The following is a 26,675-nucleotide window of genomic DNA, read 5'->3' as shown; positions in this document are numbered from 1 at the left end:
AAATGACACAGTTTTTCCCACCAAAGTGGACACCTTAACTCTTATCCACTTCGTTATGACCATTGATCTTATCCCTGAGGTACTGTGGACATTTTTACTCCCTCTTATCTGTGGAAAGTACCACTGATTTACATGGCAGTAAAAAAGGCTATCTTAAGCGTACACCGGTTTGTACTGGAGGCATAAAATTGAAAATTCCATACCCTCAGGAAATGGCCTGGCCAAATGTACCTGGAATTTGAAGTTAAAGCAGCTTGTTTTTAACTATTGGCATGGATTCTTAAATTAGAAACTGCTTTAGAATATTTCTGTGAACTAATTCTCTTTGCATTCAAAAACTCCATATCCTCCCCCCATAAAAATGCACCTAAGAAAGTAGAATGTGACTGGGTAAAAGCAATTCACCACACTGGCTGATGACTGAGTGACTCCATAAACTCCTGTTGCAGAAGGAACCCTTCCTAGTCACCCAAACAACTAGAAAACATAGTATGAATGACAGGAAATTGAGAACCAATGAGATAGGGGTAATGAAGGGAGCCTCATCAATAGTTGAGGCTAACTATTGGAAGCTCAAGGGAAACACATAACACCATGAGCAAGAATAGGAGTCATCAAAGAGCATAGCAGACCAGCTATTCCTCTGACTGCAGCTGTGAATCCTGTAAAAATGCACTCGAGAGTGCAAATGGTTTTAAATAAATCCTTTTTTATCAAAAGAACATGAGTCACATTGTTCTAGGGTGAATCAAGTAAAGCTGCAGTGAAACTGAGGGATTGCATAGATAGGTGATGTGAAGCAGCCTACAATACTCAGTGATGTTCTCCAGGTGTACTGGCTGGTTCCATTGACTGCCAGTGAGAAGGAAATCTCTACCTTCATATCTCCAAACTGGTTATACCAGTGTGGAGTCTTGCTGTTCAGACTCTGAAATGCTCCAACACTTTCAAAGTCTGAACAAGTAGTGACAAGGTTATCTAATTATGCAGCAAACTTCGACGACCTTCTTGTACAAAGATGACTGGGAAAGGCAGTTCGAACAACTGGAAGTCATCTTCCAGCAAGTATTGACATAATTCCTGACATAATGGTCACCAAAAAGAGAATGTGCTAACACTCAAGGGACATACATGGGACACAGTGGATTAAAGTTGAATATTGCCCCGAACTGCATAGGTAGAAGCAGAAGCACATCTCCCCATATACCACAACAACAAGGAACATCATGTTCTTCATCATGCACAGCAGCTGCATTATTAACGACGACAGGGACTAGTTTAGTTAGGGATTCTGTTCGGCATGGGCTGGTTGTAGCGAAGGGTCTGTTTCCGTGCTGTATGAGTATGGCACTATGAGTTTGAAAAGCTCAGTGAGCCTTTGGTTTGCAGCTCCAAATTTTAAACGAGCATACAAGGTGATATGAGTGACATTGCAGTAAGGGCTATTTTCCTTATTGATGTCAAATCTGAAACAGACCAATTGGATACTTCTCCAACAGAACTGAATAAACATCAAAAATGGTAATCAACAGTAGAGAAGAAAACTTTGGTTTAATCGAAAGCACACTAGCTTTCGGAGCGTTGCTCCTTCATCAGGTGATAGTGGAGTGTAGTTTTGTAGTTTTAAGGGAGCTCAAACTGCAACTTCTGGATTTTCACATTTAGCTGCATTTGTGTTTCACAGAAGTTGCTTTTCAATATGATGTTTTAATGATTGAGAGTATTGATAGCTTTTTCATTATTTCTACAGAATCTGGGTCATTGACCTTTTGCTCAGGAATGTCAGACATTGATTTCGTTTTCGCCTTTTGATTTGCTGGCTTAGATTACTGAACTCTTTATATTAGTGGTCATCTGCAAACTAGCTTGTCTTGATTTCCTGTGACTTGGATTATTGTTGTTTTATTGTTAATTTATCTAAGACGGTAAATAAAATTATTTCCTCCTGACCAGATAGTGAAGGGGTTTGAGTTACTGAATTGTCTCATTTATTTACATGCCATTGAAATAAACTAACTTGATTAGTTCTCACTTCAGCCTCTGGGTGGAGTGGTTCACTTCTACATAAGGGAACAGTCTGCAAGAATAGCTCCTCTGGTATGAAAAATTGAGGAAACTTGTGTTACAAAATTGGAACAAAGTCCTTCAGGAAAGCATTTGGACTAACATGTGGAACAAGGTCATATTTAAATCATTTGCAAAAGTACATTTAGGTTACATCGAAGCATTAACTTATCGGTAGAAATGAAAACAACACAAGTTAATATTGGACAATTCAAACTGGACATTTGCTATTGATATGAATTTTGCAAGTCAGGTCTTGCTTTGCCTGATGCAATGATTCAGAACTAAAATAAGCTTTAATAGCTGACTTGGATGTGCTATTAACCAACATTGAAACCATCAGAATGTTTATTATTTCATCTTTCTGTACATTTTTATTTTCGTATCATTTGTTCTAAAATCTGGTTATTAACATTTTGATCATTACACAATGGCAGTAATACTCCCTAGTCTTTAACTATTCGGGGAAGATGGGAGTGCAGCGAGGAGAGAAAAAGTCCATTTGCCCCTTCAGAAAATCTTTACACAGATCACATTGGTCTGATTCAATGTGAAAGTTTCAGGTTTCAGTCATTGACAAGACCACCTTGGGTATCTTTGTCTTGTTTGCAGCCTATCTCTAAGAAAATAAATTTCTGCTGTGTCACTAAACTATGCTGTAACTCATAGCTCAACATCTCTCACCACTTGCCATGCGCTTCTATTTTTAATCTGCTTCCATAAATAATGTCTGTTATTAACCTCAAACACATCATTTTTTTGTACAATATTCTCCCCCCAAGTTATCAACTTCTATTGGAATAGCTTTATTAACCTTGTTAAGATCAAAACTATTTTTCCACTCAACTTTATTCTGTATTTAGTATCTCGGCAAATCTGTTGTTTCCACTCCATTCGGATAATAGTTACTGTGTGGGCTATCCTTATCTGGAAATGGATTCCATGGCCCTTAAAATATGAATCCGTTTCAGCTGACCAACCCTCTGGCCACATAATATTTCAAGTTTCCTTTCCACATCCTGCCAAACTTTATGCATAAGATGCAGTGCACAGACTACCACCAATTAGATGGTACTTTTAAATCCATTATTGTTTCAACCAGGTGTAAATATGGAAGGGTAAATAAATATTTTTGATTCTGAAATTGTTATATCAAGTTTTCCATTTTTAAACAGAAACTTCAATATGTACTAGGACATGCATTACCGCTATGAAGAATAAACCGCGTTAAAGAGGTTACTTTAAACTAACATCTTGATGTTGGTTAATGCATTATAAATTATGACAGTTACTAAAATTCTAAAAGATTATTTTGCAGTTTTGAAACGCAAACAATAACGTGAACAAACAAGATACAAGGCAAGGGGAGATGCTCTTTTTAAATGATGTTTTTTATCTAAAGGTATATATTGCAGTGTTGACCTTGAGTCTTGGTGGAGTTTGTGGCTGGTTCTTCAAAAGATTTTTAAATTGATTCTCAGGAGTCTTGTGCTTGAGTAGTAGTGTCCCTCCCTCTGATGTCAGAAGATACAGGTTCAAGGATGTTGTGGCTAGAGGTGTATCACAACACATCCAAAATGTTATTATTTTATAAAATTCAAGGAAACACTTGTAAATGGAAGTGTTAGGCTGATTAGGGGGGAGAAAGGGAATTTTCTCCTGGGAGTAGAAGGCATAGTTGAAGTATTTAATTAACACTGTATCTATATTTATTTAGAAAGAAGTTATTACCCATATCACAGAAAAAGAGGAGATAGCTCAGGGACTTGAAATCTTTAAGCTTCATAGAGTTATTCATCTGTATTTAACTTTGATATGGGAGCAGGACTGGATGAGATCCATTTAAAGATACTGAACTGAGAGTGGAAATTTTTAGAGGCACTCACCATAAGTTTCCAAACTTGCTTCGACTCATATGATTCCAGAGCACTAGAGAATTGCTGATGTGATATTCTTGTTCAAAAAAGGTTGTAAATATCATCCCAGCAACTTTAAGTCAATCAGTTTAACCTCCAGTGACGCTTAGAGAAATGTTAATTTGGAACTAAAGTAATAGTTAAGCAAATGTGAGTTAGTTAAGGAAATCTAGTTTCCAGTTCTTGAGGATAAATTCTATTTATCAAATTTGCTAGAGTTTTTCAATGTAGTTACAGAATGTTTAAATCCAAAAGTCATTTGATGTGGTATAGATTAATTTCTAAAAGGCTTTTGACACACTACAGCACAATGGACTAAGCACTTTTAGAACGCTTAGATCAACAGGAGCAACATTGACAAATTGTGTGAAAGAAATCAAAGACTGATAGTGAACTGTTGTTTTTTGGGACTGAAGGAAGGTTTGTGGTGGATATTGCCAGTATCAGTTTTATTACTTCTGCTCCTCATGATGTATGTTAATATATTAGACTGCAGTGGAGGAGCACAATAATAGAGTTTATACATTAAAGTATGATATTGTGATAAGTTGAAAGCCTCCAGAATCTGTACTGATTTTCTGAAGAAACTTTGATCTTTTGAAGCAAAATCTTTCCTTTAGTTATGCTATGATTACAAAACTAGGAAAATGAACATGGATAACTAAAACCTGCTTAGTATTCATGGAGTATCCAGTGCAATTTGAGCAATTGGTGACGAGAGTAATTGATTACTAAGAATAAAAAAGTCATTTTTTCTATCAAAGTCCACAAATCCTATGTACCTTCCAAAATTAGTGGCCATCTTCATTTTCTTTTTGGAACAAGCTTTTTATTTTCAGTCATTTAGGACATATGCTTTGTTGGCAATGTGTGTTTATCAGAAGTCCCATGTTGCTGCCTAAACTACTGTTGTTCATTGGTGAAAGTACTACCAAAATGTGTTGCTAAGGCTCCTATGTTTTGAACTAACAGATAAAGGGACAACAAAATATACCAACCAAGACTTGTAGAGAAACTTGACAGTGATTCCATTCTCCTGTTCTCCCTCTTGGAAGTCATAGTTTCAGGAGATGCTATCAAATAAATCTTGCTGAGTAGTTGCAGTGCACTTTGTGGGTAGTACACTGAACAGTCATGGTTTTCAGATGGAGGAAGAAGTGAATATCTAAGATGATAGATAAGATTCCAATCAAGTGGGTTGCTTTGGCATGGATGGTGTTAAGCTTCTTAAATATTTTGACCTGCAATTATCTAATCATTTGGAATATATTCCATCTTGCTCCTGTTTTTTACCTTCCCTGTGGACAATTGAACATGTTTTCAGGAACCAGGGGGTGAGTTACTTGCCACAGAATACCTAACCTCTGACTTGAACTTTAAATTGGAATAGTTACTTGCAAGTTCAGTTAAACTTATGGTCATTCGTGTGCACCTCTTTTGCCCCAGGATTTTGATGAGGATGATGAAGCATTCAGCAATGGTAATGCCATTTAATGTCCGTGGGATATAATTTGACAAAGGTTTTTAAGTAAATGTACTGACATGTAACCAGTTTGGAATTTGATTAAAAGCTTAGTGAAATTCCGATTTACTGTTGATATTTTATTACTTTCTCTTGCAGTTTCCAAGTTGGGGATTTAGTACTTATTATCTTGGATGAACGTCATGATAACTACGTTCTATTTACTGTTGGCCCAACCCTTTATTTCTTACATTCAGAGTCACTGGGAGCACTAGATCTTAAGCCAGGTGAGTAATTTTTATGCATTTAATATAGAACGTCCATACAAAGTTATTCTTTCTACGTGTATGTGCATGTTCTTTATTTTTGCATGCACTTCAGTTATTTTCAGGTCATAATAGTCATTGAATTGTATAATTATATTTCAATCAGCAGTCCATTTTCTGTTTATGTCATAGAAACCTTCAATATGAATAGTAAGTAAATAACTAAATTGTGGCTTGTATGCAGATTGCAAGGTTTTCTGTGATCTTAAAATGAAAGATTTTTGGTTTTAAAAATTTGCTAGCATTTCCTAATCGTACACATTTAACAGGCATTGAATGGATAATACTGGGACTTTTCCCAAAAACAAGTTATAATTAAAATAATTTTCTAAGCAGCCACTGAACTGATGGCTAAGTGTCTGTACTGTATTATCTGACTCCACCTATGCCTCCAGATAACACTTTTGTTTGTGAGCCTCATTTTACAGAAATTGGAAATTGTGGAGACCAGGTGTGGGTTGTTTGTGACACTCAATATTCACTCTCATTTGACCTCTCAAGCTGATTTTGAATTCAGGTTGTCAGGCACATGCAAATTTGTCACTCTGAACTTCTCTACGAGCTGTGCTGTGACAATCTAGAGTTGGTACTCATTGAAATCAGCAAGTTTTAAACTTTCCCACACCCTTATTGCTGTTGACTAAGATTTACTGGGTTTTATGACAATAAAATAGCGTAAGTGCATTCAGCCAAATGACCAGTCTCCATACTGAAAACTTCTCATCTTTAACAGACGTCCTATAAAAATGTTTTTATAGTCATATTATTAAAACATAAATGAGATTTTTTAAAAATTTGATTGTTTATATATTGTAATAACTTACACCAAAGGATACAGTGGAATAAGTCTTTAAGGAGAGGTCCAAACATTATAGAATTGTTATAATTTGGGATTTTAATAATCAATGTAGATTGGAATTGATGTATGTAAAGGGCAGAGAGAGGAATACATTACTAGATTCTGACCAGGATAATTTTCTACAGCAGCATGTGTCCAGCCCAAAAACATGAGATCAAATTGAGGTAAATAAAATGCTAAAGGGAGTTGACAAACTAGGTGTATAAAGGCTGTTTATTCATGCAGGGCAATCTAGAACAAGAGGCCATAGTTTTAGGGTAAAGGGTAGCATACTTGAAAAAAGAATGAGGAGAAATTACTTCTCTTAAAAGATCATGAATCTGTGGGATTCTGTGAGTGTGTTGTGATACCAGGACATTTGATAAGATGGATAGATTTTTAGTTGGTAATGAATGGATTAAAGGATTATGGAGAGCAGGGAGGAAAATGAAGTTGGGATAGGGATGAGATTAATCATGATCGTAATAAATGGCAGAGCAGCTCAAGGGACTGAATTGCCTACTCCTGCTCCTAGTTCTTAGTTTATGCTCTCTCGTTGTATACTTCTTAACCAAATAGACAGTCTATTAGACAATCTGTTTAACTGATATGGCTTTCATCAATGAATACCCGACTGCAAAACCTGTGTCAATGGTGCTAAGTGTGTAAAAATGCTGAAGCATATAGCATTAGCTACAAGGCCTTATTGATTGAGATTCTTACTAAGATGAGTGGCACAGAGGCAAATTGAGCACTGGCTGAGACTAGTGTTGTACAGTAATGAAGTTACTGATGTAACAGTGAATGCATCTCATCACATATGATGTAATACTGAACAGGTCAGATCTCTCGATGAAACTTGTCTTGATAGATCAAGTGTTAAATTTTTGAAGTAGGTTACTATGGTGGCTAATCACTGAAACATATTCGCATGAGGCTGCAGATGTTCTTTAACAGTTAAACATAACTTTTGGATTTTTTTTGTGAAGTAAAAACAGTTAGAAAGATCTTACCACGAACAGCAAAAAAAAAAGTTTCAACTGGAAGGGAAAAGGATGAGATTCTGAGGAGAGAATATAGGAAGTTAGGCAGGAGTTTAAATGTAGGTCCTCAAGGGTAGTGATATCTGGATTGCTCTTGGTGCCATAAGGTTGGGTGGGGGAAGATCATGGAGATTAGGATGGGACCCAGGAAAGCAGTGAATGGGCCAATGACAGGCAGATAGAGTTTAATTTAGATAAATTTGAAGTGCTGCATTTTGGAAAGGCAAATGGCTCAGTGGTTAGCACTGCTGCATCGCAGCACCAGGGACCCGGGTTTGATTCCACCCTCTGGCGACTGTCTGCATGGAGTTCGCACATTCTCCCCATGTCTGCGTGGGTTTCCTCCCACAGTCCAAAGATTTGAGGGTCAGGTGAATTGGCTATGTTAAATTGCCCAAAGTGATAGCTGTGTGAGTCTTGGTGGCTTACTATTCGGAGGGTCGGTGTGGACTTGTTGGGCCGAAGGGCCTGTTTCTGCACTGTAGGAAATCTAATCAAACAAAAATCAGGGTAGAACTTATTTACTTAATGGTAAGGTCCTGCGTAGTGTTGCTGAACAAAGACCTTGGTGTGCAGGTTCATAGTTACTTAAAAGTAGAAACGTTGCAGGTAGATAGGATAGTGAAGAAGCCATTTGGTATGCTTGCCTTTATCAGTCAGTTCATTGAATAAAAGAGTTGGAAGATCATGTTGTAACTGTACAGGACATTGGTTAGGCTACTTTTGGAAAGTTGCGTGCAATTCAGGTCTCCTTCCTTTCGGAAAGCTGTTGTGAAACTCGAAAGGGTTCAGAAAAGATTTACAAGGATGTTGCCAGAGTTGGAGTATTTGAGCTATAGGGAGAGACTGAATAGTCTGGGGCTGTTTTCCCGGGAGCGGAGGCTGAGGGGTGACCTTATAGAAGTTTATAAAATCATGAGGGGCATGGATAGTGTAAATAGTCCAGGTCTTTTTTCTGGGGTGGGAGAGTCCAAAACTAGAGGGTGAGAGGGGAAAGATATAAAAGGGACCTAAAGGGGCAACTTCTTTACACCGGGTGGTGCGTGTATGGAATGAGCTGCCAGTGCAAGTGGTGGAGACTGATGCAATTACTACGTTTAGGGCGGCACGGCAGCACGGTGGTCTCACAGTGCCAGGGACCCAGGTTCAATTCCAGTCTCGGGCAACTGTCTGTGCAGAGTTTGCACATTCTCCCAGTGTCTGCGTGGGTTTCCTCCCACAGTCCAAAAGATGTGCAGGTTAGGTGAAATCGGCCATGCTAAATTGCCTGTAGTGTTAGGTGCATTGGTCAGGGGTAAATATAGGGGAATGGGTTTGGGTGGGTTGCTGTTCAGAGGGTCGGTGTAGACTTGTTGAGCCGAAGGGCCTGTTTAATTCTGTAGGGAATCTAGTCTAATCTAACTTAAAAGGCATCAAGATGGATATGTGAATAAGAAGGGTTTAGAAAGATATGGGCCAAATGGTGGAGAATGGGACTAAGAGAGATTTGGATATCTGGTTGGCTTGGACGAATTGGATCGAAGGGTCTGTATCTCTATGACTCTATGGTTCTACGGTTACTCCTCTATTGAAATACTGCATTCAATTCTTCCCTGCTATAGGAAAGATATTTGACAGTATATTCCGGTTAGGGTGAAAGGAAAGGCTGATAGGTATTGGGGATGCTGGATGACTAAAGAAATTGAGGATTTGGTTAAGAAAAAGAAGGAACGATATGACAGGTATAGATAGGATAGATCGAGTGAATCCTTGGAAGATTAAAGGCAGTAGGAGTTTACTTAAGAGGAAAATCAGGAGGGCAGAAAGGGGACATGAGGAAGCATTGGCAAATAGAATTAAGGAGAACCCAAAGGATTTTTACAAATACCTTAAGGACAAAAGGGTAACTGCGGAGACAATAGGGCCCTTCAAAGATCAGCAAGGCGGCCTTTGTGTGAAGCCGCAGGAGTTGGGGGAGACACTAAATGAGTATTTTGCATCAGTATTTAATGCGGAAAAGGACATGGAAGATATAGAATGTAGGGAAATAGATGGTGACATCTTGAAAAATGTCCATATTACAGAGGAGGAAGTGCTGGATGTCTTGAAAGTGGATAAATTTCCACGACCTGATCAGGTGTACCCAAGAACTCTGTGGGAAGCGAGGGAAATGATTACGTGGGAAATGATGTCTCACAAACTTGATTGAGTTTTTTGAAGAAGTAGCAGAGGATTGATGAGGGCAGGGGGTAAACTTAATCTATATGGATTTCAATAAGACGTTCAACAAGGTTCCCCATGGGTGACTGGTTAGCAAGATTAGATCTCATGGAATACAGGGAGAACTAGCCATTTGGATACAGAACTGGCTCAAAGGTAGAAGACAGAGGATGGTGGTGGAGGGTTGTTTTTCAGACTGGAGGCCTGTGACCAGTGGAGTGCAGCAAGGATCGGTGCTGCGTCCTCTACTTTTTGTCATTTACATAAATGATTTGGATGCAAGCATAAGAGGTACAGTTAGTAAGTTTGCAGATGACACCAAAATTGGAGGTATAGTGGACAGCGAAGAAGGTTACCTCAGATTACAACCGGATCTTGATCAGATGGGCCAATGGGCTGAGAAGTGGCAGATGGAGTTTAATTTAGATAAATGTGAGGTGCTACATTTTGTGAAAGCAAGTATTAGCAGGACTTATAGACTTAATGGTAAGGTCCTGGGGTGTGTTGCTGAACAAAGAAACCTTGGAGTACAGGTTCATAGCTCCTTGAAAGTGGAGTCGCAGGTGGATAGGATAGTGAAGAAGGTGTTTTGTTATGCTTTCCTTTATTGATCAGAGTATTGAGTACAGGGGTTCGGAGGTCATTTTGCGGTTGTGAGGTCATTGGTTAGGCCACTGTTGGAATATTGTATGCAATTCTGGTCTCCTCCCTATCAGAAAGATGTGAAACTTGAAAGAGTTCAGAAAGAGGTTGAGGAGTGACCTTACAGAAGTTTATAAAATCATGAGGGGTGTGGATAGGATGAATAGACAGAGTCTTTTCCATTGGGTGGGGGAGTTCAGAACTGTAGGGCATAGGTTTAGGGTGAGAGGGGAAGATATAAGAGAGATCTAAGGGGCAACATTTTCATGCAGAGGGTGGCATGTGTATGGAATGAGCTGCCAGAGGAAGTGGTAGAGGTGAGTACAATTGCAACATTTAAAAGGCATCTGGATGGGAATATAAATAGGAAGATTTTGGAGGGATATGGGCAGGTGGGACGAGATCAGATTGGGATATCTGGTCAGCATGGACAAGTTGGACCGAAGGGTCTGTTTCCATGCAGTACCTCTCTATGACTCTGTTGTGAAACTTGAAAGGGTTCAGAAAATATTGACAAGGCGGTTGCCAAGGTTGGTGGGTTTGAGCTCTAAGGAGAGGCTAAATAGACTGGGGCTATTTTCCCTGAAGTGTCAGAGGCTGAGGGGTGACCTTATGGAGGTTTATAAAATTATGACTGGCATGGATAGGATAAATAGACAAGGTCTCTTCCCTAGGTTGGGGTAGCATATTTACAGCATTTAAAAGGCATCTGAATGGGTATATGAATAGGAACGGATCAGAGGTGTGGGCCAAATGCTGGCAAATGGAACTAGATTTAATTAGGATATCTGGTCGGCATGGACGAGTTGGACCAAAGGGTCCGTTTCCATGCTGTATATCTCTATGCTTCTATGTGCTGTTTCCCAGAGTGGGCTATTCTTCTCATCTTCCTAGGTCAGCTTCATATGCATTGCACCTCCATGTATCGGCAGGAGCCACATAGCACTTTCCCTTTAAGGCAGTTTTAAGAAGTGATCTAACAATAATGATCTCTTGCTGAAGCATGCAAAGAATAAACACTGTGGGCATTGCTGACCACATTAAGTTGGTGATCTACCTGCATTTCACTCAACAGATAGATGTAAGTCAATCAAGAATCACCATTCCCATGACTGATATGGGCTGAGCAAATAATGGCCCCATGTATTCCGCTGAGGGTTTCCAACAGATTATTAATCCCAAACGTGTGCAATGCAATAACATTGACGAGGGCTTCTGTCTTCTGTCATTTCTCTAAGAACTGTATTATGGAAATGGGCATAACTATTTGCACGTCTGGGAAGATTTTGTTTCCATTTTAGTCAGGTGAAGTTTGAGGAAATGCATCGGATAGGTTGAAGCCTCGTTAAAAAAAACATTTATCTATTCAATTTTTGCAGTTTGAACAAAGGCCAGGCCAGAAAGCATTTTTAGATAGTTCAAGTGTACAAACTTCATTGCAGAACTGTGAAAAGGGTGACTACTTGGCATTGTAATCATTCATTGACCAACCTGTGCATACATATTGAAAGACTGAAATCTGGCATACATTGAATAGAGAAATGGGAATCAAAATCTGTGAATTTTCACTTTTTTGGGATATTCCATTTCCAGAAGCATAATTGGAAAAGGGGATATGCAGAGAATTGTGCTGTAATCAAGGAATGCCAAAAAAAAATTCAATCACCATGACATTCACTTGATTTAAAGGAGTTGTTCCTTTTTTAAGCTTTTAATCTACAATCATGTAAATTTTATTTTTACAACTATCCGATTTTTTTTTGTTTTCAAATTTAACAGAATTAGTATAATCTAGTTTTGTTGCAAAGGGAATTGATGTTTTTGTTAATGTACTGGTATTTCATTGCTAATTTTTGTCAGGTAAATATAGTACTGATCAGTAAACAAAACCCCAAACAATCCATGAATTTTCTTGCATCCTCTGACAGTTGAGGTTAGGCCAGTTTCCTGTTGGGGAGCTAATGCATCTTGGATTAAAATAACTTTACAAATCGTACTGCAGAGAGCTACTTGCACGTTTTCTGGCCTTGTCTTATATTTTCATGGTATATTTTTAAAACTATATGAATGGGATATTTCTGCAGAGCACATTCATCGCAAAGGAGTGCTTTGCCTGAAGAGCTGCATCTGACTAGAAAATTATTTATTACTTTGTGGATATCAAACAATAAATATTGAAACTGCAGGGTTATATTTTGAAGTTTTTATTCTGTTTCAAATATGATTTCTTCAGTCAGTCAAAATAACCTCCGAACTCCTATACTCAACGCATTGACCAATAAATTGACATCATCTGGGACAAAACAGCCCATTTGATTGGCACCACATCCATAAGCATCCAGACCCTCCACCACCAACTCTCAGCAGCAGTACCATGTAATATCTTCAAGATTCACTGCAGCAATTCACCAAAGAAGCTTTGACAACGCCTCAAATCCCACAACCAGTTCCATCTAAAAGGGCAAGGACAGCAGGTACATAGGAACATCAGCACCTGTAAGTTCCCCTCCAAGCTACTCACCATCCTGGCTTGGAAATATATCAGTTGGTCAGCATTCTGGAATTCACTCCTTAATGACATTGTGGCTATACCTACAGCACACAGACGGCAGCTGTTCAAAAGGCAGCTTGCCACCAGCTTCTCAAAAATGCTTGCCAGCTGCTGAAATCCACATCCTATGAGCGAATCCCTCACTATCAGCATCTGGGGCGTTACCATTGACCAGAAACTGAACTGGACTAGCCTGATAAATTCTGTGGCTACAAAAGCAAGTTCAGAGGTTGAGAATTCTGCAGTAAGTAACTCCACATCGAACCCCCAATAATGTGTCTGCCATCTACAAGGTGCAAGTCAAAACTGTGATGCAATACTGTCCACCTGCCATCAGCCCTCAAAAAAAATTGTCACTGCCCAAAATAAAACTCCCCAGTTGACTGACACTCTTTTCATGATCTTCCACATTCACTCCCTCCACTCCTAACATACAATAGCAACAATCTACAAGATGCCCTGCAGAAACTCATCAAGGCTTCTCCGATGGCACCTTTACACTGTGTGACCTTCACCACTGAGAATGACAAGGGCAGAAAGTGCTTGGGACACTGCAGCTTACAAGATTCGCTCCAAGTCAACATTTGGGATGATCTTCTCATCATTTTGTTGTCATTACATTTGAATCTTTAAATCCCAAACAGCACTGTGGTGTTTGCCAGCTCACCACCACCTCCTTCAGACCAATTAGAGATAGACAATAAGTGCTGGCATAGCCAGCAATGCCCACATCCCATGAATGAAGGAAAATAAATAATTTTCTTCATTTCCAGAATTTGATATGCAAATGTGACCTGAATTAACAGAATCATAGTATTTCCATCTAGTCAGTAATGTGGACAATGTCTTCGTATATCCTGTTCAGACAAAGCTGACAATTCCAATCCAGTCATTTGGTGTTCCATTAATCTAGTTTCATTCAGCAGCAAAGTAATTGGAACATATCACCAATGGTATCATAAAGTATGCTGTCAAGTGGCAGTAGAACATTGAACAGTACAGCACGTATAGGCCCTTCGGCCCACAATGTTGTGCCGAGCATTTATCTTAATCGAAAATCAGTGGAACCTCAATTTACTGCCATCCATGTGCTTGTCCAGCAGCCGCTTAAATGTCCCTAATGTCTCTGACACTACTACCACGATTGTTAGTGCATTCCACATACCAACCACTGTCTGCATATAGAACCTACAGCTGACATCTTCCCCCATATCTTCCTCCAATCACCTTAATTATGATTCCTCATGATAGCCATTTCTCCCTGGAAAAGTCTCTGGCTATTTCATCTATCTCAGCCTCTCATTACCTTTTATACACCTCTATCAAGTCAGTTCTCTTCCTCCTCTCCAGTGTGAAAATCCCTAGCTCACGCAACCCCTCTTCACAAGACAAGCCCTCCAGTCCAGGCAGCATCCTGGTAAATCTCCTCTGCACCATCTCTAAAATATCTAGATCTTTCCTATAATGAGGCAACCAGAACGGGGGACAATATTCCAAGTGTGGTCTAACCAGGGTTTTATAGAGCTGCAGCAAAACCTTGTGGCTCTTCAACTCAGTCCCCTATTAATGAAAGCCAAAATACTATACGCCTTCTTAACAACCCAACAAACTTGGGTGGTAATTTTGAGGGATCTGTGTACGTGGAACCCAAGATCTTGCTGTTCCTCCACACTGCCAAAACTCCTGTCTTTAACCCTATATTCAGCATTCAAATTCGACCTTTCAAAATAAATCACTTTGCATTTATCCAGGTTGAATCCCCATCTGCCACTTCTCAGCCCAGCTCTGCATCCTGTCAATGTCTTGTTGTAGCTTGCAACAGCTTCGACACGGTCTAAAACACCACTGACCTTTGTGTCATTTGGCAGACTTACTAACCCACCCTTCTGCTTCTTCATCCAAGTCATTTAGAAAAACTACAAAGAGCAGAGTCCCAAGAGCAGATCCCTGCAGGACACCACTGGTCACCGACCTCCAGGCTGAATACTTTCCATTTGCTACCACTTGCTGCTGTCTTCTTTCAGCCAGTCAATTCTGTATCCAGACTGCCAAATTTCACTGTATTACATACCTCCCAACTTTCTGAATGAGCCTACCATGGGGAATTGTATCAAATGCCTTGCAGATATCCATATCCACCACATCCAATGATCGACCTTCATCAACTTGGCTTGCCACATCCTCAAAGGACTCAATTGTGAGACATGACCTTGCCCTCTCAAAGCCATGTTGACTGTCTTTAATCAAACTATGTTTTTCCAAATAGTCATAAATCCTATCTCTCAGATTCCTTTCCAGTATCTTGCTTACCGGAGACTTGCAACTGACTGGTCTCTAATTCCCAGGTATTTCCCTATTCTCTTTCTTGAACAGAGGAACAACATTTGCCTCCCTCCAACCATCCAGTACTACTCCCATGGAGGGTGAGAATGTAAAGATCATTGCCAGTGACGCAGCAATCTCATTCCTTGCTTCCCGTAGTAACCTTGGGTATATCTGGTCCAGCCCTGGAGACTTATATATCTTGATGCTTCCCAGAATTTCCAGCACATCCACTTTTTTAATATCAATCTGTTCAAGCCTATTAACCTCATTTAAGGATATTTTCATTATCAACAAAGTCCCTCTCTCCAGTGAATACTGAAGCAAAAAATTCATTTAGACCTTCCCCTCCCTCTTTAGACTCCAGGCACAAGTTCCCTCCACTATCCGTGATCAACCCTACCCTCCCTCTGATCATTCTCTTATTCCTCATGTAAGTGTTGAACATCTTCGAGTTTTCCCTAATCCTTCCTGCCACGGCTTTTATGTGCCCCCTCCGAGCTCTCCTCAGTCCATTTTTGAGTTCTTTCCTAGCTACCCTGTAATCCTCTAAAGCTTTGCCAGATCAACCTTAAGTAAGCTTAGGTAAGCGTCCTTCTTCCTCAAGACGAGAAGATCCTCTTCTGTTTTCATCCAAAGCTCTGTCACCTTACCATTCTTTGCCTATCTCAGTGGAACAAAGATATCCAACATTCGCAACAAGTACTCTTTAAACAGCCTCCGCATTTCTGTTGTGCATTTCCCTTAGAACAATTGTTCCCAATTTATACTCCCCAGCTTCTGTTAAATAGCAGTATAATTTCCCCTTCCCCAATTAAATACCTTCCCTGTTACTGTCCCTCTCCATGGCTATGGCAAAGGTGAGCTCATCCACCGAGAGATCTGACCCCTGGCCTGGCTTGTGGAATTTGAATTGAATTTAGTGTCATGTGTACCGAGTCTCAATCTTTGTCTTGCGAGCAATACAGGCAGATCACAGAGTAAAATGCATAGATAAGTAAATAATAGGTAAACAGCGGCAAAAACAAAAACACAGGCAAATGTTAAGAGTTTGAGAGTCCATTCAGTATTCTAACAACAGTAGGGTACAAACTATTGCAAAACCAGTTGGTGCGTGTGTTCAGGTTTCTGTACCTTCTCCACAGTGGTAGAGGTTATAGAAAAACATTGCCAGGCTGGGATGGATCTTTGAGAATGCTGCAGCCTTTCCTTGACAGCAGGCCTGGTAGATAGATTCTATAGATTAGAGGTTGGCCTTTGTGATTGTCCGGGCCAAGTTCACCACTCTCTGTAACCGTCTCCAATCTCGAATGGTACAGTTGCCATACCAGGTAATGATGCATCCAGACAGAATGCTCTCGATGGCGCACCTATGAAAGTTGCCAAGGGTATTTGCCGTCAGGCCAAATTTCCTCAGCTGCCTGAGGAAGAAGAGATATTGTTGGGTCTTTGTAACCAGTGTGTCAACATGAAAAGTCCAAAAAAGCTTGTTGTGGATGACCACTCCCAGGAGCTTGATGCTCTCCACTCGTTCCACCTCTGCTGTTAATGTGTAGGAGGGTATGAATAACATCAGGTCGAAAGTCAATAATGAGTTCCTTGGTTTTGCCAGCATTGAGAGCTAGGTTGTTCTCAGTGCACCATTTTTCCAGGTCTTCTACCTACCGTCTGTAGGTTGTCTTGTCACCATCTGAGATTCGACCGACTATGGTGGTGTTGTCAGCAAACTTGTAAATGCTGTTAGTCTGGTTTTTGGCAATGCAGTTGTGGGTATACAGTGACTACAGTAGGGGGTCGAGTACGCACACTTGGGCGGCTCCAGTGTTGAGTGTTAGTGAGGATGAAATATTGTCCCCAGTCTTCACTGAATGTGGCCTGTGGGTCAGGAAACTGAGGGTCCAATTGCAGAAAGTAAGGCTTAGTCCAAGATCACTAAGTTTAGTAATCAATCGCAATAGTGTTGACTGCAGCTCAGCCTTCAATGCATAGGGTTCTTGTGTAGCTGTTCTTGGTGTCAAGATGTTCAAGCGAGGAGTGAAGGGCAAGTGATATGGAATCTGACATGGATCTGTTGGTCTGATAGGCAAATTGGAGTGGATCAAGAGTAGTGGGAAAACTGGAGTGGATTAATGCCAGGACCAGCCTTTGAAAGCACTTCATGACCACCAAAGTTAGGGCCACTGGGCACTGAGACATGTAACATGAGCCTTCTTAAGCACATGGATGATGTGATGATGTTATCCCTCTTGAAACGGGCAGGGACAGTGCCCTGCTGCAGGGAGAGGTTGAAGATGTCTGAGAAGCCTCTGCCAGTTGATCTGCACAAACTGAGTGCACGGCCTGGTACTCCATCTGGTCCCATTGCCTTCCTTGGATTCACACGAAGGAAAATTGATCTGACCTCTGATGCAGTAACTTTCGGAGTAGGTTCGTCGGAATAGGTGTTACCTCTCTGCCGAAGTTCTGCTCAAAATGAGCATAGAAGGCGTTGAGACGATCTGAAAGGGCTATGTCATCGTCTGCTATCTTGCACTATCTCTTTTTAGAACCGGTGATGTCATTCAGTCATTGCCATAGTTGCTGGCAGTCTGTCCGGGTCTCTAGTTTGGATTGGTATTGGTCCTTGGCTGTCTTAATGGCTCTGCGAAGGTCATACTTGCTAGCACCAAATCCAATATGGCCTCCCCTGTCAGCTTATCTACATATTGAGTCAAGAATCCTTCCTGGACACACCTGACAAAATTGGCTCCATCCAGACTATCTGCTCTATGGAGGTTCCAGTCAATATTGAGGAAGTTGAAGTCACCCATAACAACAACTGTTATATCTGCAACTTTCCAAGATCTGTTGTCCAATCTGTTTTTCAATCTCTCTGCTTCTACTGGGGAGGTCTATCGAAAACACCCAATAAAGGGACTGCTCCTTTCCTGTTACTGACTTCCACCCACACTGACTCAGTAGACAAAACCTCCTCAACAACCTCCTTTTCTGCAGCTGTGATGCCCTCTCTAATTAACAATACTACTCCCCCTCCTCTTAGTAGTAACTTGTTAGCCCATGCTGAGTTTAGATTCCACTCGGGGCATTCTGTTGCAGACACCTCATTACAGGATTGGTTTAGACATCGACTAAAGAGCTGAATTCCAGAAATGAAGTGAGAGTAAATTATCTTGACATCAAGGCAGCATTTCACTTGGTCTGACTTAAGGAACCATCATAAAATTGATACTTGAAGATGTTGGGAATGAAAGAAAAGCTCCCCATGGGTTAGTGTACTATGTGGCATAAATTAAGGTGATTGTGCTTAATCAAGACCAATTGTCTCAGTTACAGCTCACCAAAGCATGAGCTGCTCAGGGTTGTATTACAAACTGATAATTTCAGCTGCTTCATCAATGACCTTACCTCCATTATAAGGCTATATACTGAGGCAGCGTCAAAAAGTGTGGCGCTGGAAAAGCACAGCAGGTCAGGCAGCATCCTTGAAGCAGGGCAGTTGATGCTTCAGGCATACGCTCTTCATCAGGAATGTGTGGAGACCCCAAGGGGGCTGAGAGATAAATAGGAGTGGGGGGGTGGGACTGGGGGAGAAAGTAGCTAGGAAGGCAACAGGTAGATGCAGGTGGGGGTGATGGTGATAGGTCGCAGCGGAGAGTGAATGGATAGGTGGGAAGGAAAATGGACAGATGGGAGAAGTTCAAGAGGGCGATGCTGAGTTGGAGGGTTGGATCTGGGATAATGTGAGGGGAAGGGAGATGAGGAAACTGGTGAAATCTATGTTGATACCATGTGATTGGAGGGTCCATAGGCAGAAGATCAGGCATCAGATGGTTAGGATTTGGTGGTGGAGCCGGCCCAGGACATGCAAGCCCTAAGCACGCTCTTGAAGTAAGATCTGGGTAACAGCCCGGCTTGGGTTGATAAGAGACAAGTAATGTATGTGCTACACAATGTAGTGTATCCAGTATACATATAACCATCCACCTTAGGAATCACCATCACTGAATCCCTTGCCATCAGCATCCTTGGGACTACCATTGAACAGAAACATAATTAATCAGCATTTTAATATCCTGTCTACAAAAGCAAATCAAAAGTTGGAAACCTTTCAGTGAGTAATTCATCTGATAACTCTTCAAAGCATGCCTGTTATCTGCAAGGCCCAAGTGTGATGGAGTATTCTCCTTGTACTTGGCTAAATACAACTCTTTCAGTACTGCACACCATCAACACTTTAATTATTCATTTCCTTAACTATTTCTGCACAGTGTAGCAGTGTTCTATCATCTACAAGGAACATCATAACAAATTGCTGAACATTTTAGATTAACATCTTCCAAATCAACCACCTCTACCACATCGAAGAACCTAGGCAGCTGATGCATAAGAACTCGAGCAAGTTTCCTCATTCTGAGTCATATCACCCTTCTGACTTGAATTATATTGCTGCTCTCTTGTCATAGTGATAGCAAACCAATAAAAAAAGAGATCGAGAGAGGCCGTTGGAAGGTACCTAGTCTGTTTGTAAAGATTGTGTTGTAACTTAAACCTGTTAATTAGAACTCAACAGCAAAATATTTTGAGAGGGAAGTGTGATGGAAGTGCTGCTGGTTGGTGTAAATGTGGGTTGAGGTGAATACAGGGCTTTGGTTAGAAAGGTGAACAAAGTAAAATGCTTTTATCTATCTTAGTGTAAGGGGGTAAGATGGCAGTTAGGGCAGTGGTGTGCACCTCCTGCAAAATGTGAGGGAATCGGGAAGCAGTGTAGTGTCCCTGACATCTATATCTGCAGGAAGTGTGACTGGCTGCAGCTCCTCACTGACTGTGTGGTTCGGTTGAAGTGGCAGTTAGACACAGAGGGGCCTATGGGGGCAGAGAGTGTATTGGATACTGGTTACAGGGAGTTGGTCATATCGTAGGTTCTGTCAGGTAGGTGGGTGACTCCCAGGAGAGGCAGGTGGAGCAGGCGTCTCCAATGGCTATTCTCCTTTCTAACAAGTATACTGTTTGGATGCTATTATGAGGTATAGCCTCCCAGAGGAACATCACAGCTGCAGCCAGGCCTGTGGCAACATAACTGGCTCTGCTGTAGAGCAGGATAGGGCAAAGTCCAAGCAAGTGCTAGTGGTAGGAGGTTTATTTGTTTGTGTGTTTGTTTTCAAGATTCCAGATTGGTGTGCTGTCTTCCTGGTGCCAGGATCAAGGATGTCTGAGAGGTTGCATGAAATTCTTCAGAGGGAAGGTGAACAGCCAGAAGTCATTGTGCACGTCAGTGCCAAGGACATGGGTAAAAAGTGGGAATTAGGAAAGAAGCTCTAAAGCAGGACCTTGAGGGTAGTAATCTCTTGTGCCATGTGCTAGTGAGTGGCTAAGTAGCAGGTGAATGGAGTAGAGTTTCAGGTTCTTGGATCATTGGGACCTCTTCTGGGGCAGGGGTGATGACCTGAACAAGAGGGATGGATTGCACCTAAACTGGAGGGGAGCCAATACCCTTACAGCGAGGTTCACTACTGCTGCTCAAGAGAGTTTCAACTGAGTACCCAGCTGGACCGGTGTCTTATAAAGCTGCAGCATGACATTCTGATTCTACGTAAGCCCTGACCAAAATAAAGGCAAGCATATCATATGCCTTTTTTACCATCATTTCTACTTGTGCGTCCACTTTCAGGGAGCTCTGGACTTGTACATCAATACTGTTCAAGGTCCTCCAAAACTTTTCCTTACATTTAATTTCCCAAAGTGCAGCACCTCTCAATTGCCTGGATTAAACTGTCTGCCATTTCTCCCTCCATATCTGCAACTGACATTTATCCCACTGTATCCTTTGGCAACCTTTTACACAGATCACAAGTCCACTGATCTTTGTGTTATTTATAAATTTACTAACCTACCCATCTACACTTTCATCTAAGTTCTTTATACATAAATCGCCAACAGCAGAGGCCCCAGTCTAGGTCCCTGCAGAACACCACTGGTCGCCCACCTCCAGCCAGAAAAACACCCTTCCACCACTATCCTCTGTCTTCTATGGGCAAGTCAATTCTGAATCCACGTGGCCAAGTCACAGTTGATCCCATGTATCTGAGTCTTCTGGATGAGTCGATCGTGAGTAAAGCCTTACAAAAATGAATGGAGACAACATCAGCTACTCATCAATCACCTTCTCAAAACATTCAATTAAGTCAATAAGAGATGACCTGCCTCTCTCTCAGCCATGCTGACTGTCCCTAATTAGGCCATTCTTTTCCAAATGCACGTCAATCCTATCCCTAAGAATTCTCTCCAATAGCTTCCCAACCACCATCTCAGATCTATACTTTCCTGGATTATCTCTTAATGAACAGAGGAACAATATGAGCTACTCGCTAATCCTCTGGGTTCTGACCATTGGCTAGCAAGGATTCAAAGATCTTGGTCAAGGTCCCAGCAATGTCCTTTCTTGCTCCTCTCAGTAACCTGGGGTAGATACCATCAAGCCCTGGGAATTTGTACACCTTATTACTCTTCAACAGACCCAAAACTACTACTATTTTGATTTCAAATGCCCTAACATATTAACATGCTTCGCACTGGTCTCACTATGGCCCATGATGTTATGCCAAATTAACATCTGCCTGCTTTTGGTCCACATGCATTTAAAATGAGAGAAGGAAAGTTCAAAGGAGATGTGAGGTGCAAGTTTTTTTTACATACAGTGGTAGGTGTCTGGAACACGCTGATAGATATGATAGGGATATTTAAAGGGCTTTTAGATGAATTCACCTAAAAGCCCTTTAAATGCACCTATTTTATCTGACAGCGCATTCCAGACACCTACCACTCTGTGTATTAAAAAAAAACTTGCACCTCACATCTCCTTTGAACTTTCCTCCTCTCATCTTAAATGCATGTCCCCTAGTATTGGACATTTCAGCTCTGCGAAAAAGACTTCTGACTGTCAACCCTACCTTTGCATCTCATAATTTTATAGGCTTCTATCAAGTCTCCACTCAGCTTCTGTCGCTCTGGAAGAGAGAACCTTCGTTTTCTTAGTCTCCTTAAAGCTCATATCCTCTAATCCAGGCAGTATCCTGGTATATATCATCTTCACCCTCTCCAAAGCCTCCACATCCTTCCTGTAATGTGCTGACTGGAATTGAATGCAGTACTCCCATTGTCTCCGATCTCTCACCATTCCTAAAACACTCCTGTTTTATAATCATGATAAATCTCCTTTGCACCTCAGTGCATCCCTCCAATAATATGGATTCCAAAAGTGCACTCAGTACACTTATCTATGACTTAACCAGTGTTTTATACAGTTCCAGCATAATCTCCCTGCTGATAAACACCATACTTTGGCTAATACAGGCAACTATAGCATATGCCTCCTTAACCACTTTATCTACCTGTCCTTGTGTCTTTAGGGATTGGTGAGTATGTGCACCAAGGTTCCTCAAATCTAAATCACTTATATAAGATCCAAACAAGCAGCAGCACAACACTGTCACTGTGAGATTCCACTGGACATAGACGTGCAGTCAAACACCCCTCAACCATAACCATCTGCTTGATGTCACTCAGCCAGTTGTGAATCCACTTTGCTAAATTTCCATGGATCTCCTGTCTCTCACCTTTGCTATCAGCCTCCCATATGGAACCTTATTAATGGAACCTTATTAAAAGCCTTGCTGATGTCCAAGCAGATTACCTCAAAAGCATTGTCTATACACCTGATCATGTCTTCAAAAAATTCAGCCATGTTTGTCGGGCATGATCTCCCTTTAATACTGGGCCACCTGGTTACTAGCTCAAAATCTCAGAATTTCTTGCCTAACAGCATTGTGGGAATCAAGGGAGAGGGCAGGAAAGTTGCCTTGGGAATACTGAATCAGCCATGATCCTGTAGAGTGGCAGAACAGGCACAAGGGGCCAAATGTGCTACTTCTGGTCCTACTTATGGTTATATGTTTAAACATAATAGTTCACCATCTGTTCAAGGGCAATTAGGATAAGCAATAAATACTGGCTTTGCCAGCAACACACTCGACCATGAATAAAAATAAACAAAAGAGCTCCTTTGGGCACATGTAAGGTGCTGTTTAAAGATGCAACCTTTTCTGTAACAGCCGTGTACATTAGTTTTATTTTTAAAAACTAAACATTATTTGAAAGTTAATTAACATGGAGAGAGCAAAAACATTGAGTAAGAAGATTTTGTTTACATAATGCAGATTTGGTTCTGAAAGAGAGTAGTTACCTTAAAAAGAGTTTCTTCTAAGAACTGGTAGGCGTTGACATTTTAGGTGATATACCTTTCCCTTCATCTGGAGGATTGGTCAGGTTATTGTATTGGTAATCGAGCAGTATGAGCTAACAATTTTGCCGCTGATTTGTCAACTATGCAAAATAGAGGGTAGTGTGCTTGTTGAGTAAGTTTAGCCAGATGTCTGTGGAGGCTGCTGTTTGAAGATGATATCATGTTTGCGTTCCGTGGTTTCACCATGACATAGTGTAGGCTGTGACCTATTTCCCCAATGGAGATAAGTTTGTCACATGATCTGCTATAAATTTCTGGTTTATTGAGAGATGGTTTGACAATAGACAATAGGTGCAGGAGTAGGCCATTCTGCCCTTCGAGCCTGCACCACCATTCAATATGATCATGGCTGATCATCCTTAATCTGTATCCTGTTCCTGCCTTATCTCCATAACCCTTGATTCCACTATCCTTGAGAGCTCTATCCAACTCTCTCTTAAATGAATCCAGAGACTGGGCCTCTACTGCCCTCTGGGGCAGAGCGTTCCACACAGCCACCACTCTCTCTCAATCAGATCCCCTCTCGGTCTTCTCAACTCAAGGGTATACAAGCCCAGTCGCTCCAGTCTTTCAACATAAGGTAGTCCCGCCATTCCAGGAATTGACCTCGTGAACCTACACTGCACTTCCTCAATAGACAGAATGTCTTTCCTCAAATTTGGAGACCAGAACTGCACACAGTATTCCAGGTGTGATCTCACCAGGGCCCTGTACAGCTGCAGAAGAATCTCTTCGCTTCTATACTCAGTTCCTCTTGTTATGAAGGCCAGCATGCTATTAGCCTTCTTCACTACCTGCTGTACCTGCATGCTTACCTTCATTGACTAGTGTACAAGAACACCCAGATCTCTTTGTACTACCCCTTTACCCAAATTGATTCCCTTTAGGTAGTAATCTGCCTTCCTGTTCTTGCCACCAAAATGGATAACCATACATTTATCCACATTAAACTGCATCTGCCATGTATCTGACCACTCATCTAACTTGTCCAGGTCACCCTGTAATTTCCTAACATCCTCCTCACATTTCACCCTGCCACCCAGCTTAGTATCATCAGCAAATTTGCTAATGTTATTACTAATACCATCTTCTATATCATTAATATATATTGTAAAAAGCTGTGGTCCCAGCACTGATTCCTGTGGTACCCCACTGGTCACTGCCTGCCATTCCAAAATGGAGCAGTTTATCACTACTCTTTGTTTCCTATCAGCCAACCAACTTTCAATCCAAGTTAGTACTTTGCCCCCAATACATGCGCCCTAATTTTGCTCACTAACTTCTTAGTGGGACTTTATCAAAAGCTTTCTGAAAGTCCAGGTACACTACATCTACTGGATCTCACTCATCCATCTTCAGAGTTACATCCTCAAAAAATTCCAGAAGATTAGTCAAGCATGATTTCATGAATCCATGCTGACTCTGACCTATCCTGTTACTACTATCCAGATGTGTTGTAATTTCATCCTTTGTATTAGACTCCAGCATCTTTCCCACCACTGAGGTCAAACTAACTGGTCTATAGTTTCCTGCTTTCTCTCTCCCACCTTTCTTAAAAAGTGGTACAACATTAGCCACCCTCCGCAGGAACTGATCCCAAATCTATTGAACTCTGGAAAATAGTCACCAACGCATCCACGATTTCTCGAGCCACTTCCTTCAGTACCCTGGGATGTAGACCATCAGGCCCCGGGGACTTATCAACCTTCAGACCTAACAGTCTCTCCAACACCAATTCCTGGCAAATATAAATTCGCTCAAGTTCAGGTCCTTCAGCCACTGCTACCTCTGGGAGATTGCTTGTGTCTTCCCCAGTGAACACAGATCTGAAGTAACAATCCAATTCTTCTGCCATTTCTTTGTTCCCTGTAATATACTCCCCTGTTTCTGTCTTCAAGAGCCCAATTTTAGTCTTAACCATTTTTTTGCCTTTCACAGACCTAAAAAAGCTTTTACTATCCTCCTTTATATTTTTGGCCAGTTTACCTTCGTACCTCATTTTTTCTCTGCGTATTTCCTTCTTAGTAATCCTCTGTTCTTTAAAAGCTTCCGAGTCCTCCATTTTCCCACTTACCTTTGCTATGTTATACTTTTTCTCGTTTTAACTTTATATGTTTCTTAACTTCCCTCATCAGCCACGGCCACCCATGCCTCCTCCTGGGATCTTTCCTTTTTGGAATGAACTGATCCTGCATCTTCTGCATTATACACAGAAATATCCACCATTGTTCCTCTACTGTCATCCCTGCTAAGGTATTGCACCATTGAACTTTGGCCAGCTCCTCCCTCATAGCTCCATAGTTCCCTTTATTCAACAGAAATATTGTCACTTCCGATTGTACCCTCTCCCTCTCAAATTGCAGATTGAAGCTTATTGTATTATGGTCACTGCTTCCCAATGGCTCCTTCACATCGAGGTCCCTGATCAATTCTGGTTTGTTGCACAATACCAGATCCAGAATTGCCTTTTCCCTGGTAGGCTCCAGCACCAGCTGTTCTAAGAATCCATCTCGGAGGCACTCCACAAAGTCTCTTTCTTGAGGTCCAATACCATCCTGATTCTCCCAGTCTACCTGCATGTTGAAATCCCCCATAACAACTGTAGTAGCATCTTTGCGACAGGCCAATTTCAGCTCCTGATTCAACTTCCATCCGATATCCAGACTACTGTTTGGGGGCCTGTAGATAACTCCCAAGAGGGTCCTTTTACCCTTAGAATTTCTCAGCTGTATCCACACTGACTCTCCATCCCCTGATTCTAGGTCCCCCCCACGCAATATCATCCCTTACCAACATGGCCACCCCACCCCCTCTGCCCGTCAGTCTGTTTTCATGCTAGATTCCTTTTTCTGCATTCAAAGGCTGTTTTACTTTATCAGATTGGGTGGCGCTTCATGCCCCCGAAGTCCACCTAGACATTTTGTGGAATTTTAAAAATAGTAGTTATGATGCAGAATGAGTAATCCAAAGATAGCATGTGTAGCCTTGAATATTCATTTCCCAGGGCCTGTCC

General features: G+C 41.3%; 1 protein-coding gene across 7 annotated transcripts in view; it reads left to right on the top strand.

Moving 5' to 3' along the window:
• rb1cc1 (RB1-inducible coiled-coil 1) overlaps positions 1-26,675 on the top strand; it is a 209,139-nt gene that overhangs the window by 160,785 nt on the left and 21,679 nt on the right. For all 7 annotated transcript variants that reach the window (XM_072570524.1, XM_072570523.1, XM_072570522.1 and 4 more), the window contains one exon: positions 5,602-5,729. In XM_072570524.1, coding sequence (XP_072426625.1) covers positions 5,602-5,729 — 128 coding nt within the window. The remainder of the gene's footprint in view (positions 1-5,601; positions 5,730-26,675) is intronic.

This window comes from Chiloscyllium punctatum, chromosome 5, assembly GCF_047496795.1.
Source record: "Chiloscyllium punctatum isolate Juve2018m chromosome 5, sChiPun1.3, whole genome shotgun sequence".
Taxonomy (NCBI): domain Eukaryota; kingdom Metazoa; phylum Chordata; class Chondrichthyes; order Orectolobiformes; family Hemiscylliidae; genus Chiloscyllium; species Chiloscyllium punctatum.
Note: the sequence above shows the minus strand (reverse complement) of the source record. Positions and strands in the feature narration are given on the sequence as shown.